Raw genomic sequence first — 18,901 nt, forward strand, 5'->3', positions numbered from 1 at the left:
ACCAGATGCAGTCGTGCTAAAAAGATGCACTGAGGAAACAGATCGAAGAGCAATAAAAACAACATACCCCCTTTAGCACGTCTTCCCTGTAGTCGCTAAACTTCATGAACAATGTTACTTTCCAGCTGGTGGTACAGTTAACAGCATTAACCTGCAGCATGAAGCAGAGAGTAAGGAAAAACACAACATGGAATAAAATACTTCTCATAGACACGCAGTCTGTTAAAAACCATTGTTTTGTTTCGACCACATTTAAACGACTAAGCCGATAGATTATTCATAAACACTATTAGATAAACCACAGCTAGATGACAAGCTATAGTTTCTTCTTGGTGAGTTGTTGCAATACAGATACCAGAAATCGGAAATACTTCCGATACTGCCTAAAATGCTGGTATCGGTATCGGCGAGTATGTGAGATCCGATACTATGTAATTTAGCCCTGAAAAAAAAAAATCTACCTTAAAAAAGTAGTTTATTAAGGTTCTTTATCCATTATGACTGACTGTCAAAGTAGATAATAAAAGAAAGTTCTCTGGTATTAATTCTCTGTACTTGTTCATGTTTTACAAAAGGATTTAACCTGAGCCAGACTGTACAACAACATTAGCGACAGCAATATACTGGTATTGGATCGGTACTCAGTATCGGCCAATATGCTAGTTTTCACGTATCGGAATCGGGAAGGAAAAAATTGTATGGGAACATCTCCAATTTAATTACAGCTATACTGAATTGTTTCAGTACTGACAGAAACAATATAGATTAATCAGTCCCACCTCTTTGCAGCCGGGGTTGTCGAGCAGCTCGATGTTACTGGCATGAAGAGGCTGCCCTGCGTTCACTGGCATCAGCACCACCTTGTCTCCAACCACCACCTTAAAACCAATAAGAGACAGTCACATCCCAGCACAGGTGGAGACACCGGTTGCTAAACTTCAAGAAGTGTTGGGTGGTAAATGGATTAAACAAGAAGTTACAGTAAGTGTGTGTCCATGCAAGGGGCTTAAGTCTAAAGTCTGCAAACACCCCCTTTCTTTAAAAAAAAAAAAGAAAAAGAAAAAAAGGCACTATGTGCAACAGCAACAGGCTGAGCTTCACATGAGAGAGCGGTTGAGCTGCTCACTGCAAAGAAGTTCATCCGTACCACGGTGAGTGGACATGAATGCAGCATACAGAGATATGGGGGACTGGAAAGTACACTGCCTGTTATTGTATCATCGCTTGCATAATACATGCTCGCTAACCCAATCTAAGTTATAATAGAGTCTACACAGTATCTACGGTTAACCAGCCACACACAAGCACACTGTGGCTTCAGAAACGGGTTGCTCATCACACTTATCCCTGTGCTGTGCTGGTATATTCAAAAACAATTTAGATACAATGAAACAGCATCAGTGATATGCAGTAGATAGAAAGTAACAACTCGACTGGATGCTTTTAAAGCTCAACCTAAAACGTCTAACATGCAAGGGGAAGGCCGGTGCATCCATGCTTTTGACATGACATCCTGTGTCTGACCTCATCATGTACAAACACCATGCACAATCAGGAGCAATACCTTTAACCATACGATGCTAAAGCCAAAAGGGGAGGGACAAAATCAGAAATGTTACTGGGACAGGACGAACAATGAACCGACATTGTATAGGATTAAAAAGTACTTTTAAGAGAGAGAAATGTTGTTGATCAGTACTTGGTTTCTATAGAAATGTGTGTAGCACCAAGTGGACAGAGACCTACATTATCTCCTTCGCTGCGGAGCTTCCAGAAGGGTTGAATGTAGAACCAGGAGCCCTCGTTCCCGGCTGGGTCCAAAGAAACCCGCATGGCGTTCTTCTCAAGCAAAGCAGGGAGACGCTTGTTCACCGTCAGGTACTTATTACTCTTAATGTGCAGGAGCTGAGACAGAAGAGTCGGAGTGTTTAAATACTGCAAGAGCAGTGGTGGAGGAAGTATTCAGATCCTTAAGTAAAAGTACTAATACCAAACTGTGAAAATATTAATAAGTAATAAGTCCTGCATTGAAAATGTTGAAAAAGTATGTACACCTTCACAGTGCATGTTTTGTCCAATCACCAGTCCAAACCCTCAAAGTATTAAACATAATTTTAATTGTGTAACCAATTACAGAACAACAAATTAAACCATGGACCATGAAATGTTTGACATAGACTTAAAGTAATTATCAAATAGTTTTCTGACAATCAATAATCGATTAACTGACTAATCAACTAATCGTTTCAGCTCTGCAAAGACAAACAAAAATATTTTGAGATCACCATATGTATTGTATGCAAAACTCTTAATCTGTAATGTAACTAGCCGCTAAAGCAGTCAATAACTTTTAGTCGATTCGACTACTCAAGCGCAGTACCTGAGTTATTGTATTATAAGAGTTACTTTCCACCACTGTACAGCAGTAAGACAACTTTTTTGGGAGAAAAAAATAATAATAAGAATGTTGGTTATCGCCACAAGGCAACTTCTTGTTTAATTAAAAAGAGTTTGTTTAATATTTTATTTGATATGGCCTCATTTGAAAAAGTGTGTGTATTACCACAAAATACATTTCCCCGTTCCATTTAACGTGCTCATATTATGGTCATTTTCAGGATCATAATTGTAGAGGTTTAGAGGTTATATCAGAATAGGTTTACATGGTTTAATTTTCACAAAACACCATATTTTATTGTACTGCACATTGTTGCAGCTCCTCTTTCCACCCCGTTTGTTGAGCTCTCTGTTTTAGCTACAGAGTGAGAAATCTCACTTCTGTTCCATCTTTGTTGGGAGTCGTACATGCGCAGTAGCTAGGTAAGGACTACTAGCCAGTCAGAAGCAGAGTATGAGGGCGTGAGTATAGCAGCTACGCGAGCATTATAACGTGTTATAAAGAGACACACGTTCGTCACAGAAGTAAAGGCTGGACTACAATAGAGCTGTTTGGAGCAGTTTGTGAACAGTGTTTTCTGTTGGAAATGGTAAGTCCCTTTGGGGTGGACTTTGGGATTTTTCACTTTGTAAACCTATAACATGCACAAATAAAGATATATAACACAATAAAGGAAAGGGAAAAAGACAAAAAGCATAATATGAGCACTTTAAGTTAATCTAATTTTGACAACCTGTAAAACAAGATTTTAGAAATCAGTGAAACCAAATACTACAACTGTGGACTTTTATGAAATTGCCTGTCGTATCAGAGGTTGAGTTACAGTAACACAACCTTGGTAAACAAGAAAACCGAAGCAAGCCTCTCGACTTGAGACAATCTGAAGCCGCAGGTGTTTACTAAAGAGATGGGCTGTACCTGGATGACATTACTGTATTTCACAACTTCTCCAAGGAGCTTCTTGTTCTCGGAATCGTTCTGCTTCTGCTCCAGTTCAGCCGCATCCTGAGTAATGAAACAGAGATTTACTACAGCGTTGGGATGAAAATGAAAATGGAGAGCTAGATGCAAATTGGGATTGTTTTTTTTTTGTTGTTTTTTTTGTTATTTTAAAAGCTCTACCTGTAACTTCTTAAACAGGTCTGCCTGTGTATTGTTGTTTCCTTGTTTTCCTTGTTTTGCCTTCCAGAACTGCTTCTGGGCCGAGTATCTGTTCATGGGACACACCTTGAAGAGGCAATCTGGAGAAGAAGAGAAGCATTCAGGCATACAGGAGTCACTCTCTTTTAAGTCAAGTCTTAAGTGGCACTCAATGGTCTTAATGTGGTGACACAGCATTTTTGAGGTTGATGGTGATTGACCCACCAGCGGCCTGCGGAGCCACTTAAAGACATACAAGCTTCTCTAAAACCACAATGTTGTACTAAACACTGAGAGAGTGAGAGTGTGTGTGTGTGTGTGTGTGTGTGTGTGTGTGTGTGTGTGTGTGTGTGTGTGTGTGTGTGTGTGTGTGTGTGTGTGTGTGTGTGTGTGTGTGTGTGTGTGTGAGAGAGAGTGTAAGTGTGAGTGTTAGTGTTAGTGTGAGTGTTAGTGTTAGTGAGTGTGTGTTTAACCTCGAACCAGTGCGGCTAGTACACTCATACACACCTCTGAACTTTTTGGGCGGGTTGGCCAGGTCTCCAGCATCAGGCTGGACCACACACCGGTCATCGACAAGCCTGCAGAGAAAAGGACAAAATGATAATCAAAAATGACTCAATCAAAAATCATCAATCATAATCAAAATCTGCATAATTTCAGCATAGGTAAATCCCTCACCTTAAAAACAAAGATTTACATGGCACACACTGTAGTCTAATTGTGGGATCACAGTAAAATGCAAATACACAAAGCAGAGTCTCAGAATGCTATTAAAACCAATCTTTTGAATGCGGTTCAAAACCACACTTGCTCTACAGTTGATTGGCCAGCCGCAGGATGAAAAGCTCAGCTGGCAACAAAAGAAAGTGAGTTTATCTGTGTTTTTTGCCTTCCAGGTAGTGCTGCCTGGAAGGCACCGTTGGGAGGCACTGGTTATGGTTATGGTTAGGGTTAGACCGATGCTTTGAACATTTCTGAACAGAGCTCCTCATCAATTTAACATCACTTTTATCTCCGCTTTCGGGGGGGGGGGGGTTGTAACATGATGGCTAAAGCGGGGTTAAATGATATCCAGGTGTCTGTGGCTTTCACATGGATGCATAGAAAATATATACTGTATCCATAATTATATGTAACAAAACCAGATATCAACATGGTGTATGTAAAATGTAAATAAAGCTGAACGTGAACATTGTATTGGTCACTGAAGACGGAGTTTCTCTGCAACGTCTACTGTGGGTTCCTAAAACATGTAGGCAGCCACCAGAGGAAACCCTGTGGTTTCTGTGCAGGGTTGATTAGAGTGCATTCGAGGGGTATCATCCAGTTAATAATAACTGCCACGTTTCCCACATCTTAGCCTTTTATTTGCTAGTTACTGATTATTTTACACACTAGAAATGTTTCATTGACAGGTATAGTAATGCACAGCAGTAGGGATAGACTGATTATCGGGCCGTTTTTGGCAGTTTTCAATTATCTGTATCAGCGTTTTATTTGCCTGATAACCGATAGTTAATTAAAAAGTGCGCTACAGCTCTGTGTCTGTCCCTCTGCTTCGGTTTCACTCACCACTGAGTCTGACTTAATGTCCCGCCCACAACACCATCTGACTATCTTTTGCTCCGTATTATGTTGAAAGTTTCTAATTTATTAAATAATTGCTCAAAGCATTTTGTAACATTGCAAAAATCTTAATTTTGACTTAAAGATTTTTCTTTTTCACTGTTAATGCATATTGGTTTAAAATGTCGGTTATCGGTTTTATTAACTACTAATAATTGGTATCGGCCTTGAAAAATCCGTATTGGTCGATCCCTACACAGTCCTTTCACAGTCAGTGAAATTCACACGTTTGGCTGACAGAGTCACGGAGATGATGACAGATATTTAGAGTAAATGCTTTGTTTTATTTGAGACTTAGTTTACTTCTGGAGTAACTCTAATCCTCCTTCAGGAAACTGGTTTAGTATAGTCAAGACAAGGCTCAATATGAGAAAGCAAATGTGAGATAATCTGGTGTAAAAGGTACAGAGTTGAGAACTAGGTGTAATTCATGTATGGGAAACCAGTTCTCTGAGGGCAAGGGTCACAGTGTTTGAGGAAGTTTTTTAGGACATACAGTGTGTGTAGGTTGTTTGCAGTTTTACAGTCACAGATGGCTTTATCATCCTGCTGGAATATATTCTATGACACCGGCAGCTCCATATCCATATCATCCCATTCCCTTTATCCCATTTGCACCAAAGGCCGAGGTGCACAAGCACATCCATTCATCCCGTCCACTGGGGAAAAACATAACGCAATGCACAATTCCTCCAATTCACACAAAGCTGGCAGCCATGCTGAAGTGAGCTGAGCCATTTCCTATTAATGCCACGGCACTTGATCAGTGTCAATTCAGAGGCTGTGTATTATTTCCTCCGACTCCGTATCAGAGTTACATCTAAATGAGACACAATAGAGCCCAACAGGAAGCAGAATCAAGTGCTAAATGGCTAAACAGGAAGGCTGTCTGGAAAAGTCCCTCCAGCTCATAAATACGTAACCTTAAGTCCGCAGAGAGACAGGCTTTGGTTTAAAATGAGAGGCTTTGAGAGGCCTGACTATCTCAGCTAGTGCAAGGGTTTGCTCTGTAACTGAGTTAAACATGAACCAATGATACCAGGCAGCGAGCTAATTTTAGCTCCACTGCTTGTGTTGAGCGGACTGAGACAACAATGCAGAAAGAAAAAAAAAATACAGCATGTAATGCGTGCAGAATAGCAGGTCTGATAGGTTTGTTCTGACAAGTGTTTTCAAAGAAAAAGCTAAAGTGCAGAGGAATGACTCGTCTGTAAGAAAAGTGTAAAAGATTCGACACCCTGCCTGTTTTTGCATGTTTCAACGTGCTGATAAAGCAGCATAGTAATCTAATTGAGTCATGCACTTCCTCATTAAATGTATCCTGCCATTATTTCACTTCTTATGGAACATATAATAAATGGGAAAATAATGATATAATGATTACAGAATAATTCTATATTTGTCCTATAATGTAGGCCATCTCTTATATAGTATAAGCACTACAAGCCCACAAGAAAGTGAACTGAATGATTACTATCAAACCAAAATATATTTTGGATCTCCAAAGTGATGCTTTCTGATCATGATCACAAAATCAAAAAGGTCAACATCGATGAATGGTTCTGACCTTATAGGAAACTCAAAGGTCATTTGGCTTTTGAGTGTTTGCAATGTAAGGTGTGTGAGGAACTCGCAAAGCAAACAAGGGCATGAGTGGCCTTAGCCGAGGTTACATTGTGCTCACAGGGGCTGTGGTTCAGGGAGGTTCCTGCAGTCTCTCTCTCTCTCTCTCTCTCTCTCTCTCTCTCTCTCTCTCTCTCTCTCTCTCTCTCTCTCTCTCTCTCTCTCTCTCTCTCTCTCTCTCTCTATATATATATATATATATATATATATATATATATATATATATATATATATATATATATATATATATATTATATATATATATATATATCATCTCTCTCTCTCTCTGCTCTGGCACAGCACAGCCCCCCAACATACTCGGCGCTCAGCTGTCAAACTACATGAGTTATTGAATCGTTGATAAGAGTTTTACTGCTTTGTTTCACAACAACAAGAGCTGTGAACAATAACCGCTGTGCACTTTTGCTTTTTCAAATGTACAGCCCCTGTGTGTGCTGCTGCTGCTGCTGCTGCTTTCATTTGCATTAGCACAAGCCTTTACAGTTAAGGGAGCTTTTCAGCTAAATAAAGTAGTTTGACTGTGTGCTCTCCTGCAGATAGTGAGGCAGCCAGGGAACATTGTTGCAGACAGTTTAAGTCAAGGTGCTAACTTTTTTTAGCTGCCTTTTTCTCCTAGACATTTAATTGTTTTGATCCTCCACAGCACAAGGCGTTAGAGAAGATGCATCAGAGTATGCCAGCTGTTATGAAATTACTGTTTGTAAGATGAAGTATTTAAGGGAGAAAAAGGAAAGAGTGAGCGTGAACAGATAGAAAAGGGAGAGGTGGTGGGTGGAGTACACTCATTCCTCACGGCCAGTCGATCTTTCCACTCATGTTCTGCAGGTTCAGAGGCCAGCGTGCACCAGGAACCACAAGGCATTCCACCTTGCGCGGAAGCTTTCAGCTCGGGAGGAACTACAGCCAAACAAACTGCTGGTGACATTTTTTTTTTTTTTGCACTGCTGTGTGACAAATAACGTTTCAATCACACCTACACACAGCCTAAAATATAAAGTCAGACTGACAACCGACAGTATAAGCTATATGACAAACTTAAAGGAAAAAGAAAAACTGACACTTTAAAGCAGTGGTTCCCAAACTCATGTGGGTGAAATGAAGCGGTGTCCACTTGCAAACCCTCATTATAAACTAAATGTCTATGAGTAGTCAGCAATTGTAAGACTACAGAGTATTTCACAAACAAAGCAAAGATTAGTAAAAAGTCTGATAGATTAAAAAAAAAAGTAATGTTTTTTCTTCTCTCCTGTCCCATTACTTAACTTGTGGGGTTCTGACCACCAGGGTTGGTCACCAATGCTTTAAACGATGGCCTAATGACTGAATCTTGCAAATCACTCGCTCCCAAATCATAATGTGGCTCAGATCTCTTCTAAAGTTGGCTGCTATACTATATTACATAATATAGAAGATCACATGGACACCTCAAAGTGTATGAAACGCTCTCAACATAGACATGGTTTCCTCAATTACTCACGTAAATAATAGATATCCTCACAGTATTATTAGAGGGGATAATGCAGTGTTCGTTTAGGGTCAGATAACTTGCATAGACACAATCAAACTATCTGTAAATGTCTAAATGTCTCTTAAGTATTTTGTTTAATGGTCTACATAACTGAGTAACTTTATGCTGTAGGTGAGAAGGTGTGAGCACCATTCAAATTCCTCACAACTATCCTAACTTCAAATGATAGTGTATTATTTTGCTATTATTACGCCCCCCACCCCCGGCACCACCTACTGTCGCCCTCTGGGTCCCCGGACCCTACTTTGGGCACCACAACAAAATGATCTGCTTGAAACCATTACGACTTTTCTACCGGAGTAAATAACACGCTGCTTTGCATTCCTGTTACATTTGCGTAAACGTGAAGAATTTCCTGAGAGGCAGCAGTTTGCGCGCTGACAGGCCTTGTACCACAAGTCGCACTTTAAGTTTTGACTAAAAGCAGTTTCAAGTGAAAATGAAGAGAGGCATGAAGTGGTATCATATGCAACGTGAAAGTAGTAAAGATATGAGGATTAATCCATATGGAGTCCCCAGCGAGTAGAAAGTAAAAGGCACATAAGACTAACATACCCCAAAGTACTGATGAAGCCATTCACCGAGCCCTCCGCGTACAAAGACACAATGTCTCCAATGTGAAGAAAACTAGACCTGTGCTCTGACATTTTCGCTCAATTAATATACGTTTTAGATTTGTCCCGGTTTCTCCATTTAAAAACGACTTCTTCTCTTCGGGTGAAGTAATCCACACGTTTACAGAGCCTCCAGATCAGCAGCAGTCCTCAGATTCCCCTTCATACTTCCAGCTCTACATTTCAGCAAGTCGACTAAGGGGGTGGGGGGGAAGCAAAAGTGCAAAAGAAACTGGCGAGTTTTGAAGACAGCGCTGTCTTTTTGAGACTTTCAACTTCTTCCTGTATGTCAGACAAACCGGAGGGTGCTCTTCTTCACATCCACTTCAGGGGGAGGAGACTGCTGCTGTCAGGGCTGCGAGCCAATTCCGTTCAATGACATGTTTTGTTTTTTATTCGGTGCTGGCTCTCTTAAAAATCATCAACATAGTTGTTAGAAGATAATATACATCGCAGTGTACGTATAGGTCAAATGTATCATAAAGTCTTCTTAAAAGATTACCTAGTCCTACTTGTTGTTTCTATTGGAATATTGCATGATAGGATTTGTGAATATTTTGGCATAAACATTTCTCAGTAGTGACTTCACCCATTTCAAAACTCTTCACACGGTCAGCACAACAGTCAGTGTGTGGACAGTGAAAGTGTGGATCACTTTTCATTGCTTAGTCACACAATTCTGCAATGCAATGACCACACCTTTCCCATTTCCTGATCCGTTTTTTTTTTAACATTCAAACTCAACCACCACCAAATCTGTGTATTTACACTCCATTTTGCAAATGTCTACATACTATTATAAAAATGTGTTAAATGTACATACCACTAAATGACTGTAAATTGGATTGCAATTTGGCACATTCTGCTACATCTAGGCTACATCTAAAATTAAGTCAAAAAATAAAAATGCTTATTGCTTATTGGGACACTTTATGAGGTTTTTTAACATTAATATGAGTTCCTCCAGCCTGCCTGTGGTCCCCCAGTGGCTAGAAATGGCGATAGGTGTAAACTGAGCCCTGGGTATCCTGCTCTGCCTTTGAGAAAATGAAAGCTCAGATGAATCTTCTCCTTATGAGGTCATAAGGAGCAAGGTTACCTCCCCTTTCTCTGCTTTGCCCGCCCCCAGAGAATTTGGCCCACCGATGAGAGAGAGACATCATGTCTTTCAAACGAGCAAAGTGGCAGTTGGTCAAGGCTACACCCCCACCCTCCACCTTGCCCCCCCCCTCTCTCCACAGACACAGAAATGGCACATACTAAGGAAAGCTCATTGTGGGACTGTTTCTCGTGGCTGTAATTCTGCACCAAGGCTGAATTTCGGGAAAAAACCTTCAGATACAGTATTAGGGGACCACTAAGGCCTATATAAAAGCATCCGGAGAGCACCATGTCATGGGACCTTTAAAGACCGAGCACCTATTTTCATTCCTTGATGACCTCTATAAAATAAAATATGTGTGCCAAGTGAGGCAGAATCCAGGACGTTTTGAAATTGTGTGGGACTATGTGGTGTTTCACTATTCTCTTCCAGTCACAGAGTGGTTCAAGGCTCATCCCAGGATGGTTTTCCTTCCTTTACTCTCCAACCCCACGGAGGAATTATTAACGTGAATGGAAGTGGAAAGTGTCTGATCACCAGCCAGATGATCAGATGTCCCTCTTGGGCGCAATAAATGCTGGATGTCTGGACATATCTGCAGATGATTGCCAGGGATGGAAAGGGTATGCATAAAGGTTCTTTCCCAGGTCTACCTCTCTACAACAGTATAATGCCGATACATATTAAGAATCTAATAATGACATTATTAGATTCTTAATATGCATTTATGTGTAATGTCGATGCTATGTGTCGTTTCACTCGGTCGTTACTATATGTGATGTTTCAATGTGTTATGATTGTCGTCCTGATGTGTCGACTTACTGTTAACAAGTTGAGCAGATTTCCCAGCTAAACAAGGGTAACGTTCCACACACAGTGGTCCTGCAGCCGTGGCAACAGAACCTCCCAATATTATCCCATCTAAAGCAATTATTGCATTAGGAAAGTTGGCTAAAAGTAATCTGGGTTTATTTGAATGGGCCACAGTATAGGGTAATTATAAAATAATAACAGTATTGATAATAAATCTACTAGCTTAACAGTTATACTTTATAATCAGGGTTTGTATTACTTTTAAAATGAAATGTTATCTTGTGGCAAAACTGCATTGAGTTGTACAGTAAACTTTGAAGTTGAGTAAACTCTCCTTATGGCAACAGTCATCAAACTGTATTTATTGTGATCTGCTAATGAGAGACAATAATAACTAATTTAGACTTCTGGGGCCTATTGTTATGCTACAATGAACATTATGTTGACCATTGTTGACCTGGTAATATAGGTAAAGCCTATACTGCAGCCTATTCAGATTACTTTTAGCCAACTTTCCTGATATTCTTTTTTTAGATCAATGTTTTTATTATTTTTATATTTTTGAACATACAGAACAGACAAACACAATTAAACAAGAACAAAAACCCTCTCCCACCCTGCAGTTTCTAGGAAAACAAAAACAAACAAATAAGCAAAAACAGAAATCACACCTTGTCTAGTCACTCTCCTCTAATTCTTGTGATGCTGAGGTCATTAGCACTGATACTTGTGCTGCTGCATTTTTCCATAGATCTATAGTCGATGATTTGGCTTTGTTAACCCTTGCTGTAGAGAGCTCAAGCATAACTATGTCTAGAAAATACGCCAACCACTGTTTTATACAAAGCGAGTGGGGGGGAGAGCCAGTGTTGAGCTATCATTTTCTTGGTTGCGTTTGAGCCGGCTAGCCAAACTTTCTTCTGTCTCCCAAGCAGGTGTAATTTAGAGTCGTCATTAAGTATGAATTCAACATCCTATCACATCAGATATTATTGATGTTGTTTTATTCCAGAACTGCACCTGTTCACACTCCCAGACCATGTGCAGGAAAGTTCCAGTTTGTTCAGGTTGACAGAACGTGCAATAGGGAGTGGGAATGACTTTAGAGATGTAGCTCTTCTGAGGAGTCCAGTATGTCCTATGACATATGTTGAAGTGGATCTGCTGGTGATTTGGGTTCTTTGAACAATGGAAAATGTTGTCCCAAACTGTCTCCCAATTAATTGCGTTCCCCTCAGGGCGCAGTTCTCACTCCCATTTCCTTGCTATTGGGAGTTCTCCTATGAATACTTGCATCAGTTTAGCATAGATCTTGGACGCTAATCCTCTCACAGGAAAATCAACAAACCATTTAATAACTGGGTGCGGCTCAAGACTGTTTCCCCATGGCATTCCACAACATTTTAGGGCTGCTGTTAAGCGCAGATACAATAAGAAGGATGTGCTGGGGACCTCAAATCTAGCTCTTAGGTCTTCAAAACTCAACAAACCTTTCTCATTGAATAGCTGGTTTACAGTATAAATGCCTCTGTCACTCCACTGCTTACAAGCAAAGGTTTTTTTTACCAGACATTAAGTGTGTATTGTGCCAAATTGGGGTGTCCAGATGCCACTTGTTGGTGTAGCATACAGTTAGGGCCGGAAATATTTGGACAGTGACACCATTTTCATAATGTTGGCCCTGTGCGCTAACACAATGGATTTGAAATGAAATCATTGAGATGAAATTGTAGTGCAGACTTTCAGCTTTATTCTGAGGGTATTTACATACAAATTGGAAGAAGGGTTTAAGAATTGCAAACATTTTCATACATAGTGCCCTTATTTCAAGGGACCTAAAGTAATTGGACAATTGAGTCAAAAGCTGTTTCATGAGCAGGTATGGGCTATTCCCTCATTATTTCAACATCAATTAGGCAGATAAAAGATCTGGAGTTGATTTCAGGTGTGACATTTTCATTTGGAAGCTGTTGCTGCGAATCCACAACATGTGGTCAAAGGAGCTCTCAATGCAAGTAAAGCAGGCCATCCTTAGGCTGCGGAAAAATAAAACATCTATCAGAGAGATGGCAGAAACATTAGGAGTGGCCAAATCAACAGTTTGGTACATTCTGAGAAAAAAGGAACGCACCGCTGAGCTAAGCAATACGAAAGGGCTCGGACGTCCATGGAAGACAACAGTGGTTGATGATCACAGGATCCTTTCCATGATAAAGAAGAACCCCTTCACAACATCTAGTGAAGTGAAGTAGACTCTCCAGGAAGTAGGCGTATTATTATCCAAGTCTACCATAAAGAGAAAACTTCACAAGAGCAAATACAGAGGGTTCACCACAAGGTGCAAACCATTCATAAGCCTCAAGAATAGAAAAGCCAGATTAGAGTTTGCCAGAAGACATCTAAAAAAGCCAGCCCAGTTCTGGAACAGCATTCTTTGGACTGATGAAACTAAGATAAACCTGTATCAGAATGATGGGAAGAGAAAAGTATGGAGAAGGCTTGGGACGGCTCTTGATTCAAAGCACACCACATCATCTTTAAAACATGGTGGAGGCAGTTAAATGGCATGGGCATGCACGGCTTCCAGTGGCACTGGGTCACTAGTGTTTATTGATGATATGACAGAAGCAGCCGCATGAATTCTGAAGTCTATAGGAACATTATGTCTGTTCATATTCAGCCAAATTCAACAAAGTTGATTGGACGGCACTTCACAGTACAGATGGACAATGACCCAAAACATACTGCAAATGCAACCCAGGCGTTTTTCAAGGCAAAGAAGTGAAATATTCTACAATGGCCGAGTCAATTACCTGATCTCAATCCGATCGAGCATGCATTCCACTTCCTTAAGACAAAACGTAAGGCAGAAAGACCTGCAAACAAACAACAGCTGAAGACACCGTCAGTCAAGGCCTGGCAAAGCATCACAAAGGAGGAAACCCAACGTTTGGTGATGTCTATGGGTTCCAGACTGCTGATGACTGGGTTGTCATCGCCTGCAAAGGATTCTCAACAAAGTATTAAGAATGGACATTTTATTTATGATTATATTAATTTGTCTAATTACTTAAGGTCCCTTGAAATAAGGGGACTATGTATGAAAATGTGTAATTCCTAAACCCTTCCTCCAATTTTGATGTAAATACCCTCAAAATAAAGCTGAAAGTCTGCACTACAATTCCATCTCAATTTCATTTCAAATCCATTGTGTTAGTGCACAGGGCTAAAATTATGAAAATTGTATCACAATCCAAATATTTCCGGACCTAACTGTAGTTGCTCCTCCACCGGTTTAAAGTTAGTCAATGTGTTGGTGATAACAGGGCCATAGGCTAGCATACACTTTTTTGGCCACACACCTGCAAAGGCAAGGTCTTGCAGTCTTAGACTTCCAGTGAGGTTTTGCTCGATTTCTCTCCATGGGACTGTAGATGAGGGGTCCATCCACACTCTGAGGGCCCGTAGCTGAAAGGCTCTGTGATACACTTTAAGGTTGGGGAGGGCCAAGCCTCCCGTGTTTGAGGTACGTTGCAGGGTAGAGTATTTTAGCCTAGGTTGTTTATTATTCCAAATATATTACCGGATTAAGGTATCAAGTTTCTTCCAGAAATGTATCGGTGGGGGTAAGGGGATCATTGTACTTAAAGGTGCTCTAAGTGATGTGACGCACATCTCCTCACTATCCGCTAGCTGCCTGTCCCCTGAACACACTGTAAAAAAAACGCGGTCTCTGTAGACAGCTCAGTCTCCACAAACGCCAACAATAACAAACCGCGCCAACCTGCACAACGAACCATAACAAACAGTGTTCCAGCCAATAACCGACAAGAAGGAGTTGATTGAGTCATGAATACGCATTGTGGAAGTAGCCTACGTGCTAACGCTGCTGCAGTGATGGCTCAACCAGCTCCTTCTTGTCGGTTAGTGGCTGGAACACTGTTTGTTATGGTTCGTGGGGCAGGTTGGCGCAGTTTGTTTTTGTTACTGTTTGTGGAGCCTGAGCTGTCTTCAGAGACCGTGTTTTTTTACAGTGTGTTCAGGGGACAGGCAGCTAGCAGATAGTGAGGAGATGTTTGCTGTATGTGACGAAAAATTTAGCCTAAAAAATGCGTCACATCAATTAGAGCACCTTTAAGAAGTTCACACAAGGAACTATGTTCATTTTAACAACAGTAATCCTGGAGCGTAGTGATGTCGGCAGTGCAGACCAATTGGCCAGATCCCTTTGAACACTACTTAATATAGTTTCATAGTTGTCCTGGACAACTCGCTGTAGGGATGCAAGTAATTTTGCAAGCCTCTCCATTACTTGCCGCACTCTAGGCGGTCGAAAGCCTTTTCCGCGTCCACTGATAAAACTGCTGCCGTTGTTGGAAGGTTTTTGGCTTCTTCTATTACATGAAATAGTCTGTGTACATTGTCTGCAGCATGACGCTTGGGCATAAAACCTGATTGGTCGGGGTGGACTAGCTTCTCGATAAAGCGCTCTATGCGGAGAGCCAGGATTTTGGAATAAAGCTTAATATCAGTCCTGATGAGGCTGATGGGCCTGTAATTTGAGCAATCCGTAAGGATCTTTACCCTTCTTTGGCATAACGGAAATCAGCGCGATTGTTGGTGGAAAGTACCCTTCTCTATGGCTGAAGTTAAAGCTTGTAAAATGGCAGGTCTTATGTCAAAATACTTTAGAAGAAGTTCTGATGAGATTCCATCCAACCCTCGTGTTTTCCCTTTTTTAACTGTTTTTAATACTGATTTAAGTTCCTCTAAGGACAACGACACATAGCACTCACCGAGTGAAACGACGCATATTAGACGAGGGCAACAGACGACAAGATTTGAGTTAGTAGACAAATGTTGAGTCATGTGAGCAATCGATATAGACAGACAGACATAGACATTGACAGTAAGCATATATATTGACAGCAAGCATAGACATGGAGGTCCATGTAAAGAATGCCATTCAACATGAAGGTTAGTTCCCTCCATCAGCTTTGTGCTATGCCATTATCATTTGTTTGTAACTACTGCTACTTAGTAAGCTTACTAATAGTAACTTTACATACTAGTTGCTTTATTTTATAGGGTAAGCACGTAATGCTTTTGTCCCTTCATAGATTTCTTCATAACAAAATGCTACCAGGCCTTCAAGAGTGGAAGCAGTTGTCACTTCCACTGCCCTTTTTACCTCAAGACCACAATAAAAAGGCAGGCTATACTGAGGCATTTGCAGATCTGTAGGCCACCTCTCCATGACGCCCAGTTGGACGCTGATGCAGACTGAAGAGCCTGCATCTGACTGAAAAAGCTCAAGGTCCAAGAAACTCAGCAGAGGAAGATGACATCAATATTACTGAAGACAGACTCTCAAATGAATTGATGAATTTGAAGGTATCCTCCACATAGTTTGTATCACCCTTTATTTTGTTCTTTTCACAAAGGACTCTCATGGAATCTTTGTCTGTTACAGGCCTACAAACTGCAGGACAGTTGTATGGAAGCAAAGTGGCTTTTTGATGCAGTTGATAGATTGAAGTCACAACCATAGGCCTAAATGTTAGTGGGGATAATATAACACATTGTCAACCCTCGTTTATTGTATTTATTCTTTCCCTTGATCTACACAGGTGGACGCAGTGCGTATGCTCTGTAAGGAATGTTGTGTTGACTCTTGCGGTTCTAAGATAGACAGATAGAAGACAGGTTACGTTGGAAGAGGAAGGCGGGGTGAGCTGCGGGGGATATATTCTGAGGATCCCCACCCTGGATTCTGCAGCCATTTCTGACAACTAACGGCAGGATTTCCTGAGGAGGGATAACAAGGATCTGCACACACAAGAATACAAAAATAAACATGTTACACTCTTTCCAAGACTGCTTTTTATTTTTATATTCTATATTGTTTTCACACTTCACTGGGACATTGCTGCAAATACAATTGCTTATCAGCAAGGCGAGGGGGCATGAGACGGGAGGCCCCAGGTTGCAGCCAGAATACATTTTTTAGTTTGACTATAATCTGCATTTATTTTATAGGGACATATATTTTTAAGTATTTTATTCATCAGTATGATAGTCTGCATTATCTTGTAGACATATTTTTTTAAGTATTTGATTCATTTGTATGATTGTCATTACTGCTTAGTTAAAAAAACACAAAATATATAAAGTATTTTATTCATTAGCATGATAGTCTGCATTTATCTTACGGTTTAGTTAAAAAACACCAAAATTATTTTTAAGTATTTTATTTACGAGCTTTTACTTTGAAAAGTAGAAGCTCGGGGAAGCTTTTACTTTGAAAAGTAAGAGATATTTTTTAAAGTATTTTATTAAAGTATTTTCTTCCGGACGGCACCAGGCGGGATGGCATGAGATGGGGACGCGAACTTTTATTTTGAAAAGTAGAAGGTCGGGGATGGCACCAGGCGGGACGGCATTAGACGGGACGGCATGACATGGGACGCTCCTACGCTCCGGGCTGTAGCCATACTGTCTTGGAAGTTTTGGACATTTCTATGTAGTACCTTTATTGACACACCAGGGGCCGCTAGAGATCAAGCCTCAAAGGGGTTAGACTTCTACTCATACAGGCAATCCCTTACATAATCAGACCTATATCGCCCTCTAGTGTTCACTTCCCTGAATCAACAGGTAATTCTGCTGCTCTCCTGAAATGGACCACAGAAGGTTTTTTCATACCATACTGGTGCCAAGTTCTGCCAACGACTGGTTCCTCAGACACATTCAGGGTTACACACATTTAAATATATATGGCCGGTAAGACATAAACATTAATAGATTTCAGAGACATTATAGATAAATAAAAACTAATTTCAAATTATTTTTCAAAAAGATATAGGAATAGTGAAACCAGAGGAATACCAGAAAAATGCCCTGGAGTCCCTGAAAGAGGTGTTGATGTTTATAGCCTTGTTTATAGTCTTTTTAATGCTGTAAGATTATTTCATGTTGGCACACAAACTAGTTTATGTCTGCTTGGAAGTTACATCTTTAAAGCCCTGATGTGTGTAGTAGTCATTTTGACACAACGCCTCCAACAGAAAATAGTACTGTACTTTACAGTCACTATTTTTTTTATTTCTTATGGTTAGAGAAATAAAACTGCAAAATTAAAATATATATGTTTAAAAAAAATATAGTATTGCCAAGCCTGTAGTATAATGTGTGTATGCTGTATTACAATTAAGAATGGAAGAAAAACACAACAAATGATTTTCACGTTACTACACTATATACACACTGTACAATAGAAAAGGTAGCCTTGGTGTTGAAAAGTAACTAAGTTCATTTACTCAAGTTCTTTACAAATTTGAGGTACTTTACTTGAGTTCTTTGCATTTTAGGCTACTGTACTACACCTCTACTACACTACATTTCAGAACAGAAATTGTGTATTTTTACTTTTGACACTTCAAGCATATTTCTAATATTTTAAGTAAAGGGAGAACTTCTTCCACCATGGCCTACTTAACTATATCACTATTACACAATGTACTATAATGAAAGAAAAACGAATTGTTGCATACAAATTATTACTGTAATACTTATATATAATAATTGTAAAAGATTAAAGAATATCCAGCATATATGATGACATTTTGAACAAGATTTTAAGAATTGAATGTCAATGGTGAGAACCAGTGATGAAAATAGGGGCACATTTTGAACGTATATTATATTAGTGTATGGTCAATACAACATATCATACGGCCAGCAATTATACATTTGCTTATATTCCTATACTAAGGTCGAATGGAGTGTTGTTTCCATCTCCTAAAATACCACTGGGACCAAAATAGATTAATACATGTAATTGCAATTAATTGTGTCCCTTGGGTTGGAGAGAGAGAGAAAGCAAGATAGATAAATAGATAGATAGAGAGAGAGAGAGAGAGAGAGAGAGAGAGAGAGAGAGAGAGAGAGAGAGAGAGAGAGAGAGAGAGAGAGAGAGAGAGAGAGAGAGAGAGAGAGAGAGAGAGAGAGAGAGAGAGAGAATGTAAGAAACCTAT

At 40.1% G+C, this 18,901-nt stretch overlaps 1 protein-coding gene across 1 annotated transcript in view; it reads right to left on the minus strand.

Annotated features, from left to right (window-relative positions):
* The window catches only part of itpr2 (inositol 1,4,5-trisphosphate receptor, type 2), a 59,788-nt gene extending 50,521 nt beyond the window's left edge, over positions 1–9,267 (minus strand). Inside the window, exons 1-7 of the mRNA XM_039809584.1 lie at positions 8,892–9,267; positions 4,046–4,116; positions 3,521–3,639; positions 3,317–3,403; positions 1,747–1,905; positions 780–878; positions 68–151 (exon numbers count right to left, since the gene is read on the minus strand). Coding sequence (XP_039665518.1) covers positions 68–151; positions 780–878; positions 1,747–1,905; positions 3,317–3,403; positions 3,521–3,639; positions 4,046–4,116; positions 8,892–8,983 — 711 coding nt within the window. The 5' untranslated portion in view covers positions 8,984–9,267. The remainder of the gene's footprint in view (positions 1–67; positions 152–779; positions 879–1,746; positions 1,906–3,316; positions 3,404–3,520; positions 3,640–4,045; positions 4,117–8,891) is intronic.
* Between the last annotated feature and the right edge of the window lie 9,634 nt (positions 9,268–18,901).

The sequence above is a fragment of the Perca fluviatilis genome, chromosome 8 (assembly GCF_010015445.1).
Source record: "Perca fluviatilis chromosome 8, GENO_Pfluv_1.0, whole genome shotgun sequence".
Taxonomy (NCBI): domain Eukaryota; kingdom Metazoa; phylum Chordata; class Actinopteri; order Perciformes; family Percidae; genus Perca; species Perca fluviatilis.